Here is a 15,447-nt window from a genome sequence, read left to right as displayed (position 1 = left end):
TGTACCTAAAATAAAACAAAAACTTTCCAAACTAAACATGAAACTTCTCCGGTAACAATAATATAGACCCCATACAGAAAGAAAGAAAGAAACAAAGAAACAAACACCCCCCAATTCAATTAATTTTACAGGGGGAAAGACCCCCTACAATTGCTTTTTTAAAGCAATTGATTTATATTTTTATTTGTATTCCTTTGCATCTGATATTCTATTCAAGGTCATACATGTGAACTTATTTTTATTATTAGTTGCAGAACAAAAACATAAATATTCCGACTGAGGACGAGAAAATGTACCGGTTTGGTAAGAAATAGCATGTTTCATGGAATAATTTGACAACACCTTAGTTAACTTTTGTACATACATGTGTATACATGTTTTTATATTAATATAACTACATGTATAACACGTATAAATAGTAATAATGGTACAACAAGTGCATTAGGGTTAATACTACTACTAAAAAAAATATACAAAAAAAATCCAAAACTATTTTAATTAGACAAGGATGGTTTTTATATGTCAACGAAATAACTATTTGTTTTTCGACTAGAAATGTTGTGTCAAAATCAAATCTTTTAATTGTACTAAGGGGACATTCCAAACATCAATATCAAGGATGTAACAACATGTTTAAAAATTCAACTAATCACATTCATCAACTTGAAAATCTCTTTACTTGAAGCAAACCGAGTGTTAGCAACATATATGTGTGGAAATATACACATCGTAAGAAAAACCACAGATTTTTAAGTTTGAAGAAATTACAAATTACTGTCAGTATTTTTTTCATATTTTTTAATGGCGGAGGGAATTTTACTATAAATACTGCTAAAGAAGATGGTGCATTTTTTGTTTTAAATTTAATCTCAACAAACAAAACAAAAATTTGAACACAATGATGATTTGGTGATTAGCTATGTACAAATAACAGGATGTGGTATAATAGACAATGAGACAACACTTCACCAGAACCCAAATGACAAATACGTTAACGGTATCAGCAAAACTCATATAACAAAATCGGCTATAAAAGGCCCAAACCATTTTCAGATCAACTTTACCTGATATAGGTTGAACATTAATTTCTTATTAGGTTCTCATTTGTTAACAAGGAATGAGACACCTGTATATTTACAATCATGTTTTAGCCTGAGATATTGGAGTGTAACAAACAAACTCATCATAGATACCAGGACTAAATTTTGTATATACGCCAGACGTGCGTTTCGTCTACAAAAGACTCATCAGTGACGCTCGAATCCAAAAAAGTTAAAAAGGCCAAATAAAGTACGAATTTGAAAAGGTGTGAGAACCAAAATTCCTAAAAGTTTTGCCAAATACAGCTGAGGTAAAAAAAATCCTTAGTATTTAAAAAAAATCAAAAATTTGTATACAGTAAATTTATAAAATAACCATATCTTTTTAAGATCAACATGTAAAAATAATTTAAAATAGACTTCACACATCAGTTCGGTACAATGACAAATCGATATCACAGTACTCGAAATTATTGAAAAATCATTCAAAGTCAAGTCTTATGTTATAGATACATAATGTTCACTTAAAGTAGATATCATTACAAAAATTCCTACGAAATTTGTAAATGAAACATGTTTAGTTATTATCATCTGGCCTGTTGCTCCTTATTTATGCATTGTAAAAAATTCATACGAATTTGTAAATGAAACACAATAACCTTTTATTTTGTTGCTTATTATTTATGCATTGTCAACCAATCGTTTAAAAAAGATATAAAATTTTGTTTCGCAATAACAATCGTAAAGTATGATTGAACGAAAAGCAAATCTATAAAATATTCAGTGTAAAATTAAAAGTGATAGTAAATACATATATGTTCTTAATTATTTCAATGTTTTTTTGCAGTTACTACCTTGTTATGAATCGTGTTTTTGTATTTACAGTAGAACGGCACATCAGAAGTAAAAGATATTATGAAGATCAGATTGACAATGACCGAAAACCAGTATGTATATTATATAATCCGGTCCGGTCCCGGCATCATTATTTTATTTACAATCATTTCAAATAATGATATGCATCAGTTGATCTTTAATGGGATATAATAGTTTGGTTTTTTTTCATAAAAAAAGACAAAAGTATTACTGATAAGTGCATGGACAATAATAGGGCTCCAGTCCGGTACTCTCTTTGAGTCACAAGGTCATTTTTTTTTAATTGCCTCAGAAGTTTCTTACATCAATTAAATAAAACGGTTTTAAAACATTTGTAAATGTCACAGATCCTTTCAAATGAGGCCAGATTTAACTAAGTGGAAGCCACAATCGAGGAATAGACAAAAACGTAGTCTCGTATTCGATAAAGAAACCGATGAAAGGGATCACGTTATCGTACAGTCAACAACCACGGCTGGTCATTTCGTACCATAAACCTGTCGCATCAAAAAATAACATTAGCTTTGACAAAAGGAGTTCCAATCAGAGCTAAATGACGAGCACTTTTTGTTTTACTGGCGAAGAATTTGTTTAGTACAACAACATATGAATAGCTTACTTTAATAAAACAAATTGTATTTGTATTTTGAAATTGGACTGCAAACAACTTATTCAATATTATGTATGTAATATGAACCCCGTGAGTGAACTTACTAGGTATACAAAAGTGGTGCTCCTTGGACCTTCCCCGCCTGCGGTAAACTCCTTACTTTCGTTTCCGTGTGTCTGTGTAAGATGGTAAAACACGTAGCGATTGCGATTGGGACGTTTAATCCAACTGCTCTTGTATGACGGGTGTAACATTCTTCTTCATTCATTATATATTGATACCCGATTATATTTTCTCTTTTGTTTTCAAATATTTTCTATTCTGTTAACCCTATCCACGCAATCTTTAGGCACCTATGTGGTATATTGTAAGTGTATGTGTCAAATGGTGTTTTTTTTTATATAATTGACAAATAGAAGAAAAAAACAAATTCATCACAGATGAGTTGTTAAATAGATAAAACAGAATACACCAAACAGATGGATTGAAATTTTCAGGTCAGGGATGTGGGAAGAACTGATTTTAAATTCTTAAGCGTACATACAAGAAATAACAGACATTGCTATTTATTTCAGTGAAATATTTTATTTCAGATGAAAGTGTTTGAGAAAAAAACAATGAGAAATATAAAAGTTGGGTAAAACTTGTTAATAATAGCCCTTTTCAGCCTACGACTGTTTTAATTGTAGACTAAAATGAAAATTTTAGTGGTGCCCATCCACAAACTTACTTCTTTTATTTTACATTAAACAGCTGCTTACCACTGGTAAAAAGGTCCTACTAGGGCTGTTGTTTTCAGTAATGGTGGTGTGTCTCTCTGTTTTCGCAACTTTAAAAGTACAGACGACCAGGTAACTAAAGCTTTTTTTTAATATACAAAAGTAACATGAATCTGTTAGTCCAGTACGGACCATAACCACACTTATCTGTTTCGCATTATTATTGACATGATTGATAATTCCATGATATATGTTTACTCGAGCAGTGTGTATCATGTTGTTTAGACAACATAGTTAACATCGGTCGTTTAGACGAAAAGCCAAAAAAAAAAAACACAAAAAAAACCCACAGAAATGACACCTAGAATGTAAAAGTTCAGGGCCTTCATTAATGACCAAACTACTAAGTAGCGTTCAAAAAAAAAAATCCCAAACAACTGTAAAGCAGACAAAAAAGTCATATAAAAACATAAAAGGAACTTCTTGACCTTAAAAATGTATTTGAAAGCAATAATAGCAGACAGTTACAAACCGCAACCACAGGAGTACAAAGTTATGTCGTTTGACACATAAAGAATTTGACGTGCGTTCTGTAATTTAATTACACTGCTGGCTGTAGTCAGATAATATTTTAAAAACATGTATTCGTATGATTTAACGTTTGTCATGTGCGTTGCGATTTTCTCTGACCTACTGCATTAAATATTTTTGTCTGCCAATCATCATAATGTTGTGTAGTGTAAATATTGTGTAAGAGTATCTAAATCAATAATAACAGTATTTGTAAAACAAATTGAAAAACTGAAATTCAACACATATTTCTAAAAAAAATTGCGATGTCAGTGTATTTTTTACATGAGTTTTAAAGTCCCTTTGGAACCTTTCGCCTCTCTTGTGTAGTCATCGTATAGTTTTCCTTTTTAATCGCATTGCTGTCGTAAAAACAACATTTTCTGTCATTTACATGGACATTTTGCAGACGAAACTACCATACATTGGTCTTAAATTTTACAATCTGTAGGCTTCGACTTCTATGCAAAGATATATTTTCTCTTTTTTTAACGGGGATTAATCTTGAACCGCATTAGGCAATTTGAATCCGCCTAATTAAATTCTTTCCTTTTTTAGTGCAGATAATCCAACTTTAAAATTCAAACGAGAAAAGCAGGCCACCGAAAACCCCACTATTACTGAACAACTGACAAACGTTCTAGCTGGTAAAAAAGGACAGGATTTTAACTTTAATATAGGTATTTTCTATGTTATTTCTATATTTAAGTAAAAACGTGTATATGAGAGTAATTTAACTGTGCTATATGATTCCCATTATAATTTACACTGCTTTCCGTTCAAAGAAGGGTTTCACCCAATCTGACTTGTGTGCTGATCCAACAGCAGCTTATCATATTTATTCAATGTTTCTGCTAGGTTTATTTTTTGCCATATCATGGCAATCTATTTTATCGTGAATGTTGCAGATTAAGTTGATTCACCGCCCAACCAACGAGGTTGAAACAATCTAACGGCAGTATTTCATCAACATGTCATTTTAATTTGTCGTCTTTCAGACATTATTCTTATCATGCAAATTTATCGTGATTACGACAATTCGCTAATAGTTAATCAATTAAAATACATTTCATTTAATATGTAAAGAGTGTTAACTTCCTGTGTGTAAAATCATATTTCATTTGTGATACATGTACATGCAACAGTCTCGAATTATCTGAAATTATGAAATTTTCAGTACAGATAATTATTAACTATGAATTTTCAAGTTTAATCCATTTCAAATCCTAAAGGTACCAAACAATTGCATAAAGTTGATAAAAGAAATTTCTATTTGAATTTGAATTTGATATGATTCTTTATTTTCTGGTTTTTGTTTGTTTTTAGGAATGAGAAATGATTTCCGGATGCAAGATTGTAAAGGAACAAATTTTAAACTAACATTTCCTGATATAGATTATGCTTTTTTCGGATATAACATCTTAAGGGGTTATCCACTGTCCAATGGACACGATCCTGGATTTACGTTCCCAATCTTTAAAACAGACTATAGTGAAGGGAAACAAACGTCTGACTGCAGGTACAGCATACCTCATGGACTTGTTGTTGTTCCTGATGTCTCGTGTATAACATCCTTTACTTCTTCTACTGCTCGGAATAAATACGAGTTTTCAAAATCTTTATCAAACACTGCTAATGCCAAAGGTGGTGGTTTTTTCGGTGTCAGTTTTTCTGCTTCTTATGGTTATAAGACTTCAACCTCGGAGATGTCAGCAGGGGAAAATGTCAAAATATTATCAACGGCAAAATGCATTTACTACTATACTGAACTTATACGGGAAAATATTCCTCGTTTCACTCAACAGTTCTTAACATGGGTTAGAAAACTTGATAAATCAGATGACCCACAGACTTATTTAGACTTTTTCCATCGCTATGGTACACATTATCCAACTTACACAACCTTCGGGGCTCGTCTCACATACGAACACACGATGAAATCATCGGACTACCAGAAAAAAACAGAAAAGGGTACCAATGTAGCTGTTCAGGCAAGTTATTCTGGATTATTTAGTGTGAGCGGGGGTTTTAACATGGACACAAATCAAAAGAAAGACATATCTGAGTTTTCTAGCTCTGTTACAACCAGGACTGTGACTGTTGGAGCACCCCCGCCCTCAAATGGTGATGCAATGACATGGGCTTCATCAGTCAAAGAAAGCCCGGTTCCTATGCAGTATGAACTGTCACCAATACATACATTGTTTTCTGACGAATACATGGGAGCATTGGGTGTCAATCACAAGAAAATTGCCGACAAAATGAGAAATGCCACTTCAGACTACTGCAAATATCTTCTAAAACGAGGAATTGTCGATTCATGTGACCCACTTAAACCAGGTTTAATGCTTGAATACACAAGCCTTGCTTACTTTTACAATAATGTTCCGGCCAAAAGCGTGAGCGAATGCATTGATCTATGTGAAAACGAGAAAGACTGTATTGCCATGGCATACTGTACAGAGTGCAACAATAGATATAATAGCTTCCATGTTTGTTATATGTACAACCCGAAGAATAATCCAAAGGGTATGTCAGGTATTTCCAAATTGGGCTCTCAACGATGGGACAGTGTCATTTTTACTTTTAAAATAGAATACTACTTGCAGCTAGATCATACAGCTGTTAGGGGAATATCAAGATTACCTGCTGCCAAAAGTATGAGAGTAACAGATAGCGCGGAATGCAAGTGGTTGTGCATAAGAGACTCGTTTTGTGTAGCGTACACATTTTGCATATGTCCAAAGAGGAAACACAAATGTCTAACATATGCCGAACATAGAATACATGGACTGAAGAACGACAAAGAGTCGACGACTGTCTTCATTACTAGAAACCGTCGTCGTTTGATGGTTAAACCACCATGGAAAAACGAAAATTAAAATAACAAAAAAACACAAGACTTAGTGTACTATTTACCGAACTGTAATTATCAGAAAATAAAAATATCGCATAGAACGAGTTTTATTTCATTAAATTTTTTAGTATGCGAAAATGCAATTTAGTATATAATATTGAACTTTTAACTTGGAGGGCCATTATGTGGTAATCAAAACTCTTTGGAAGAAAACATTATAATTATACAGAAATATTGATTAGTAGATACTCAACACAAATCTGAATCTTATGATTGGTACAACATGTACTAGTCATATCTTATGATAGCATACAATGAATTGTATTCACTTGTTCTCAATGATCTTAGAAATATCATTGTTTAAAGCGAACTCGTAGGAACCGTGACTATACTATACATAAAGTATAAGGTCAATATTCTTGTTTTATTTCAAATATACCGTCAGTGCGCATGATTTGATTTAAATCATGGTTAGAATTAGAGTTATTAGATATAGGAAGATGTGGTGTGAGTGCCAATGAGACAACTCTCCATACAAATAACAATTTAAAAATTAAACCATTATAGGTTAAAGTATGGCCTTCAACACGGAGCCTTGGCTCACACCGAACAACAAGCTATAAAGGGCCCCAAAATTACTAGTGTAAAACCATTCAAACGGGAAAACCAACGGTCTAATCTATATAAACAAAACGAGAAACGAGAAACACGTATATATTACATAAACAAACGACAACTACTGTACATCAGATTCCTGACTTAGGACAGGTGCAAACATTTGCAGCGGGATTAAACGTTTTAATGGGCCCAAACCTTCTCCCTTTTTCTGAAACAATAGCATAACATCACAACATATAAAAACATACGATAAAATATCAATTAGCAGACTTGACTCCATCAAAAAACGTATGATTACACAAAGAACGAATAAATTTGATCTGCGATATCTGAATACAAATGCACAGTTAATTAAATATTAGAGACAAACAGTCATGACCAAAAGGCTATCAAATAAATTCAAACACACTGAGAAATATTTAACCAATCAATGTTCACTTTAGAAAAAAACCGGTTTTTTATAATCTTGAAGTTTATACAAATGTTGTAAGAATAAGTGAAAAATTATGCTCTTTTCATAAAATAAAACGGTGTTCTTCTGAAATTAACATAAATTTTAAAAACAGATAATTTTAATTGTTCATCCGTTTAGATAAACCATGTCTTAGAGGTTCACTTGTTTTCGACCTATATTGAATTTTGTCATCCGATATGTATCGTATTAGATCACTAGCACATTGCGTACAAACAAAAATAGACAATTTCTCATTAGAAGGCCATCAAGTATATGAAGGTTACACTAACCAAAATGTAGGGGCTTTTTATAGCTTATTATGCGATATGAATTTTGCAAATCTTGAAGGCCATATAGTGAACTATAGTATGACAATCATACCACATTGTTTAAGTATGTTTAACAAAAACAGAACGCAGATCTCAGATCGAAGGTATATATTTGTCTCATTGGCAATCTTATCACATTTATATGTAAACCGTATTCAGGATACAGTATTTGCACCCATAGTATATATGTTTGATTGGTCGTTCACTAATCGTAGGCGGATCTGTGACACATTCTTGAATCACCAATGAATGGTCGTTGACTGGGTATGACATAAACAAGTATAACAATAACAAAAACGATCTCCAAGCCAAGTTTAAAAAGGGTGAATCCATTACTGACAAAATTAAACACTTTCAATCAGCAGAACATGTCAAGTGAAAATCAACTGCCATATTCCTTGACTTGGGACAGGCTTTTTTCTAAGAAAATGGTGAGTTAAACCTGGTTTTATAGCTAGCTAAACCTCACAAGTGTATGACAGGTGTGTATAGTTGCTTTTTATTGATAAAATTGGGTAAGCGATGCAACGAATCTGACCTTCATGAAACCTTATATTGAAATAGGTCACCAATCAATTAGTCAATTAAAATTATGCATCACATAGAACGGACCATTACAACATACACATGTTAATAAAACGAATTTACTAAAACTGTTGATTGTAAGACTTCTTAAAAATACGTTTATAGATATTATTATTTAGGTTTGCATTTAAATCGGATATTAAGCTTCAATGTAATATAAATCAACTACTACAAAACTGGTTTAGGGGAGGGGGATGAGGTTAGAGCCAACAGACTGGTTTAACCCCGCCACACTCTGAATGTGCCTGTCTCAAGTCAAGAGCCTGCAATTCTGTGATTGTCGTCTGTTACCGTACTTCATATTTGGTTTTCATTCGTTATTTTGTACATTAATCAGGCCGTTAGGTTTTCGTTTGTTTTATTTTACATTTAGTAATTTTTGGGCTTTTCAAAGCGGACTATGCAGTAGGGTTTTTTCTCATTGTTAAAGGCTGTACAATGACATAAAATTGTAAACTTCTATTCATTTTGGTTTCTGGAAGGCAGCTGTCTCCTTGTCAATCATACTACGTCTTCATATGTTTACATTAAAGACATAAACAAACACGAAAGACACAAAGTACAGATCTGAGAATACTCACAGTTACTGATAGCTATTTCAAAGCCAATAATAACTAATTAATACATATAATGTGTCGTGTTTAAGACTAACATATCAATTAGTACACATCCAATATCATCCAATGAATTTAGTGTGTCAGAACTATACTTAGTGTCATTTTTCTTGTAAGTAATGAGGGATGAAAATATACCTTGCCACGGCCTGTCTGTGGTTTTGTTTCATGTTTTTGTTTGTATCGATCTGATGAGTTAACCTTTTTCAACTGATTTTTATAGTTGATCTTATGCTGTGCTTTTACATGACTGTCCCATGTTAGGAAAAGGGGATTGAGCGCTCGCATTAATGCTTAACCCCGGCACATTCTTTAGATGTCTATCCCAAGTCAGGAGCTTGTAGTTCAGTGGTTGTCGTTGGTTCATATCTGTCATATTTGTTTTTCGTAAGTTGTTTTGTTATAAATTATGTCATTAGTTTTCTCAACTAAATTGTTTCATATTTTTCATGTTGGGGTCTTTTTATAGCCGACTATACGATATGGGTTTTTCTGATTGTTGAAGGCAGATTGTTGTTGCCTATATATGCTTCATTTGAAATTTGGTAGATAGTGGTCTCATTGGCAATCATAATAATTTGTTTATTGATAACGCCATGACAAAAAGCTAAACAGTATACACAACACAACATAGAAAACTAACGACAGAGCAACATGAAAACTACCAAAATTGATCACCCTATTCAAGCTATTTTCAACTGATGACTACAGTATGAGCGTTCTCAAACACCGTCTTGCTAATGTGCATGTCCAAGGCAGTTTCATTTAATGGAGTTCCATTGTATGCCTGTTTGTCTGTGATGCATGTTTACACATTTTTGACTTCTGGATTAAAATTAATGTCATGCTAACTTATAATGTCTATTGGTCACCCAAATTTGTCAATATAATTAACACTATAACGATGACACCAAGTTTACCAATCCTTTTCTTCAGAAAATGCCTGTACCAAGGCAGGAATATGACTGTCAGATTATAACAAGGTATTTTTCATATCAGATATATTATAAGCCCAAGAACCGAAGGCTTGAGGGCTGATACTATATTTCATATTAAAAATGACATGTTATGATCTTTTTATTATATGCTTCAACATTGGAGAAAAATAACAGTTTAATATATATCATTGATCCTTTTAAGTGGTTCTCAAGTAGAAGTTCAAAATGTGAAAAGTTTACGGACGACGGACGCCAAATTCATACATTCGATATGAAATCTTTCTATCATATGCCACAACATAGGAGAAAAACAACGGTATATATATGTTTATATTGACGATAACAAAATCCCAACAAAACATTATGAACACTGTTTGGAAAAGTCCAAATTTGTAAAGATACTTGCTAAATTTTGCTGGAAACTTTGAAAAATGCATTTACTGTATCATGTGTTTGGCATTTTATGTGATATATTTTCCTGTTTCCTAATTTTTTCATTTTCTTTTGGTACCCTACTTTGTAATGTTTTTCTCTGAAGACGTACCACTGAGGTGTATTTTCCAGAATTTACCGAGTAACGTGGAATGCCATGCGATAACCGTACGTGAAGGCATGCGATAATAGCCGGAAGCATGTGATAATTTGTTCATATCAGTCCGCTAACATGGATAAGCATCATTTCGGAAAATATGGAATTCATGTTAATCTAATGCTATTTTCATACTGTAAAAGTTATTGATATTATTATACTGTGAGAGTATACCTTATTTACTCTAAGAATAAGATAAAGTTTATGCGCCTGGATTGATATTGAACCGTGGGCTCATAATACATCTGATATGAAAAATGCCAATTAATAAAGATGGAAAACTCGTTTTATAGCGTCCGAAGCGTTTTTCTGGATTTACCTTCATCAGGAACGCTCAAAGCCAAACATTTGAAATCCGAAGATGTATGATGTGATATTATTGTTGACGAGGTTGATAACGTTTGATTTTCATCTGTATCTATTGACTTCCATCTTTTTGAATTTACCTTTGAGTTGGGTATTTTTGTTATACTTTATTTATCATTATATTGAATTTGAGTAACAAGAGTTGCTACCAAGTTATATCAATTTAAACATATTTCCATGATAGACAAAAGAAAATTCTGGTGTAACATTTTCATTTCACAAGCTTCACTTTCAACTACGGTATTAAAAACTTGTGTCAGGAACCAAAAATATTATCAAATCAGATATATTCTAGCTCTGTGTACGGTCACGAATGGGACTAAAATTTACCAAAAGTATATTGTAAGGTGCTATATGTAAGTGATTTGTATACATTTGCAGAAATCTCTATGTTTGTTGACAAGGGTCCATTTTGTCTTTTGAAAGTCATCATTGACCTAACGAATGACCAATGTTGAGGTGTCTCAATTTAAAAACATATTGCAGGATTTTCCAACAAAATGAACGTATATTTCGTATGCATGAAATACATTATAAGGCCAACACCATTAGAAAATTTTCTTTAAAAATTTTGGATTATCGATTTTGATATAACATGCTTTGGTCATATTCATACGTGGAAATTTCTCTGGATAAAAAAAACACGCGAAGACGTTTCTTTATACTTACAACACGAAGATATTTATATTGTTTGTTTGAAATGACCATAAGTGTTCGGTCTTTGTTTAAAAGAAATAAGATTTACAAAATGTATCTATATTGCAAGGGATCGATAGTTTTAAATTCATTTAAGTTACAATACAAAAAGTATATCAAATCTACACTAAGCCAACACAATATCGAATTGTCAGAAATTTAATAACTATAGATTGCAGCTGTTGAAACATGGCAGCATGCAACATTGTCATTTTTGTTATTGCTAACTTACAATCAATAAAATATATTCCAAAAGACCGGCTCCAATATATCGGTATGTTAATATATTTGTTCAATATTAATTAATAAGCTATACATTGCGAACATAGACAATTAAACAAATAATTCATTGCACTTTAGGTCAAATGACAGGTTATGAACTTGGCAGTAATCTCCCAAAATTATATCGACTGATAACATATATGTAACACCTATGATGATACAATAGCTTAATACATGTTTGTATTATTTAATTAAAGCCACGTTGTTACATCCTTGCTATTCTTGTATTTTGTTGATTATAAATACAGCGACAATACTTCCACATCTTAAGCCCCAGTCTCACTAGACCACGATCGCACCACGCTCACCGCGATCTAAAATTAATTCAGATCGTGGTTAGGTCGCAGTATGAGCGGCATAAAAATGTAAAATTCCATTGACTGCAAGATGCTTCTACGTCCTCATTACGCTTCTACAACGATCGCGCTACGATTATAAGACGTTCTCACCGCGCTTAGTCTGCGACCTCACTACGCTCATCACGTTCTCACTACGACCATACCACGCGTTATCCGCTTGCAACACGATCTTACCCCGTTTCTACCGCTCTTTTAGCACGTTCTTACCACGATTATACTACGTTCATACCGCGATCTTACTACGTTATCAGCAAAAACGTAAACAGCGTGTTCCATATCAATACAGTTCCAATCTTTATATTTCTGATTAATACGTAGATTTCTCTGAAACAATACAGTCATGCCACCAAAATCTACTAGAACACGTGTTGATGTAGAGGCAAAGGGAGTTCTGATAGTAACGAGTTCTAATCCAGCAGAGATGACGGACCGACCAATGCAACATAAATTACAACCTATTGCTGGTTCATCAAGCTCAAACGACGACATCTAGTGAACGATAGCAGAGATGACACACATGTGTCAATATAAGTAGATAAAGGAAGATGTGGTATGAGTCAATGAGACAACTCTCCATCCAAGTAACAATAAATACAAGTAAACAATTCTAGGTCAAAGTACGGCCTTCAACTCGGAACATTGGCTCACATCGAACAGCAAACTATAAATTACAAGTGTAAAACCATGCAAACAGGAAACCTAACTGTCTTATCTATATAAAAACGAGAAGCATGGTTGGGAAAATGGACAAGAAGTCCTTATTACAAACAGACAAACAAAAGCCTTGGGAGATTTCATATATGTTATGTGAAAATGACATTAAGAATGAAAGTCGTAGTATGAAAGTAGTGAGGTCGTAAGAAGAGCGTGATGAGGACTGCAAGGGCGTGCTAGAATCGTACTGTGATCTTGAACAGCGTGGTGTAAACGTAGCATGGTCGTAGTGGAAGCGTAGTTGGGTCACGTTGAGAACATGATGGTCGTAGTGAGGTCGTAATAATGTCGCTGTGAGATCGTAGCGTAGTGTCTCCGAATAGAACCACGCTATTGCTACGCTCTCGCTACGATGGCACAGCGACCTTTGCTATCTTTCCACGACCTAAGTGCGCTCTCACTACGCTTCTACTACGACCTGTTTTCATCACGACCGCACCACGATTGTTTTGAACATGTTCAAAGTTGGCCACGCTCATCACGATATTGAAGACCTCACCACGACCGTGCTACGACCTTACTGCGATCTACAAGATCGTACTACGATCATCAAAATTTGCATTTTTTTCGCAGATCGTAGTGCGATTGTGGCCTAGTGGGACTTGTGTATTATATCTTTTTATATTAAGCCCCATTCCCACTAGACCACGATCGCACTACGCTCACCGCGATCTAAAATAAATTCAGATCGTGGTGATCACTAGGTCGCGGAATGAATGGCATAAAAATGTAAATTGTCGTTGATTTCACGATGCTACTACGTCCTCATTACGCTTCTACAACGATCCCGCTACGATTATACCACGTTCTTATTGCGCTTATTCTGCGAACTTATATACGCTTATCAAGATCTTTCTACGCTCATCACTTTCTCACTACGACCATACCACGAGTCATCCGATTGCAACACGATCTTACCACGCTTTATCTGCGTTCATATCGCGATCTTACTAATTACATCATATCAATACAATTATATTCCTTCTATATCTGATTAATATAAAGATTTCTGGCAAACAATAAAGTCAAGCCACCAAAATCCTCTAGAACACGTGGGCGTGGTGGTAGGGATTGATGTAAAGGAAGAGGAAGCTCTGATAGTAACGAATTCAGATTAAGCAGAGATTTTGGACCCACCAATCCAACCTAAATTATTAATTACAACCTTTTGCGTGTCCATAAAGCACAAATGAACGATAGAAGAGATGACACAGATGTGTCAATAGATATAGGAAGATTTAGTATGAGTGCCAATGAGACAACTCTCAATCGATATAACAATTTATAAAAGTAAACCATTAAAGGCTAGGTACGGCCTTGAACACGGAGTCCTGGCTCCCACCGAACAGCACGTTATAAAGGGCCCCACAAATTACTAGTGTAAAACCTTTCAAACTGGAAAAACAACGATCTGACCTATATAATCGAGAAGCATGGATGCCGTTAGAGAAAATGGACAAGAACTACATACAGACTACGATCTATAGTCAAAGTGGAAGCGTAGTTGGGTCGCGGTGAGAACGTGATGGTTGTAGTGAGGTCGTAATAACGTCGCTGTGAGATCGAAGTGCAGTCTCCCCGATTAGAATCACGCTGACGTTTTCGCTGCGATGGTACAGCGACCTTTGCGATCTTACTACGACCTAATTTCGCCACGACTGCACTATGACTGTTTGAACAAGCTCAAAGTTGGCCACGCTCATTACGATCTTAAAGACCTCACAACGACCGTGATACGACCTTGCTGCGATCTACGTATACACGACCGTACTACGATTATCAAAATTTGCCTTTTATTGACAGATCGTAGTGCGATCGTTGCCTATTGGGACTGCGGTATAATACCAGCAACTAAAATACATTGAGAGATATCATGAAATGTATCATATAATTATATATCGATAAAAGAATTGGCAAACTTATAAATAAGAGTTAAAGTTGTAGCTTAAATGATAAACATTTAGTTGTATCAAAATGTTATGATATAAAATTAAGACACAAAGCTTTCCTGACACAAAACAAATGCATCCCTTTTGACACTCAAAATATTTTATTGGTTTTCTAATTTGATAGAGAATAAAGAATACTAATTTGCCTTCTTGTCTTAATTTTATACTTAAAGATTTGTTTTGATTTCAATTATGTCTATTTAAACATTTTGTTCAGAGTCGGGTATTTCTGGATTTATTGTACTGTATGGTCTTTTAAGGGAGTGGTATTAAAATGTTTTC

At 34.0% G+C, this 15,447-nt stretch overlaps 1 protein-coding gene across 1 annotated transcript; it reads left to right on the top strand.

Annotated features, from left to right (window-relative positions):
* The first annotated feature begins 249 nt into the window (after positions 1 to 249).
* Positions 250 to 6,710, top strand: LOC134683277 (uncharacterized). Its single transcript, XM_063542468.1, has 5 exons — positions 250 to 303; positions 1,926 to 1,987; positions 3,280 to 3,377; positions 4,374 to 4,495; positions 5,142 to 6,710. The coding sequence occupies exons 1-5, from the start codon at positions 291 to 293 to the stop codon at positions 6,695 to 6,697; spliced, it is 1,851 nt and encodes a 616-aa protein (XP_063398538.1). The 5' UTR covers positions 250 to 290; the 3' UTR covers positions 6,698 to 6,710.
* Positions 6,711 to 15,447: the final 8,737 nt, after the last annotated feature.

The sequence above is a fragment of the Mytilus trossulus genome, chromosome 9, assembly GCF_036588685.1.
Source record: "Mytilus trossulus isolate FHL-02 chromosome 9, PNRI_Mtr1.1.1.hap1, whole genome shotgun sequence".
NCBI classification, from domain to species: Eukaryota; Metazoa; Mollusca; class Bivalvia; order Mytilida; family Mytilidae; genus Mytilus; species Mytilus trossulus.
This window is presented reverse-complemented; position numbering and strand designations above follow the sequence as displayed.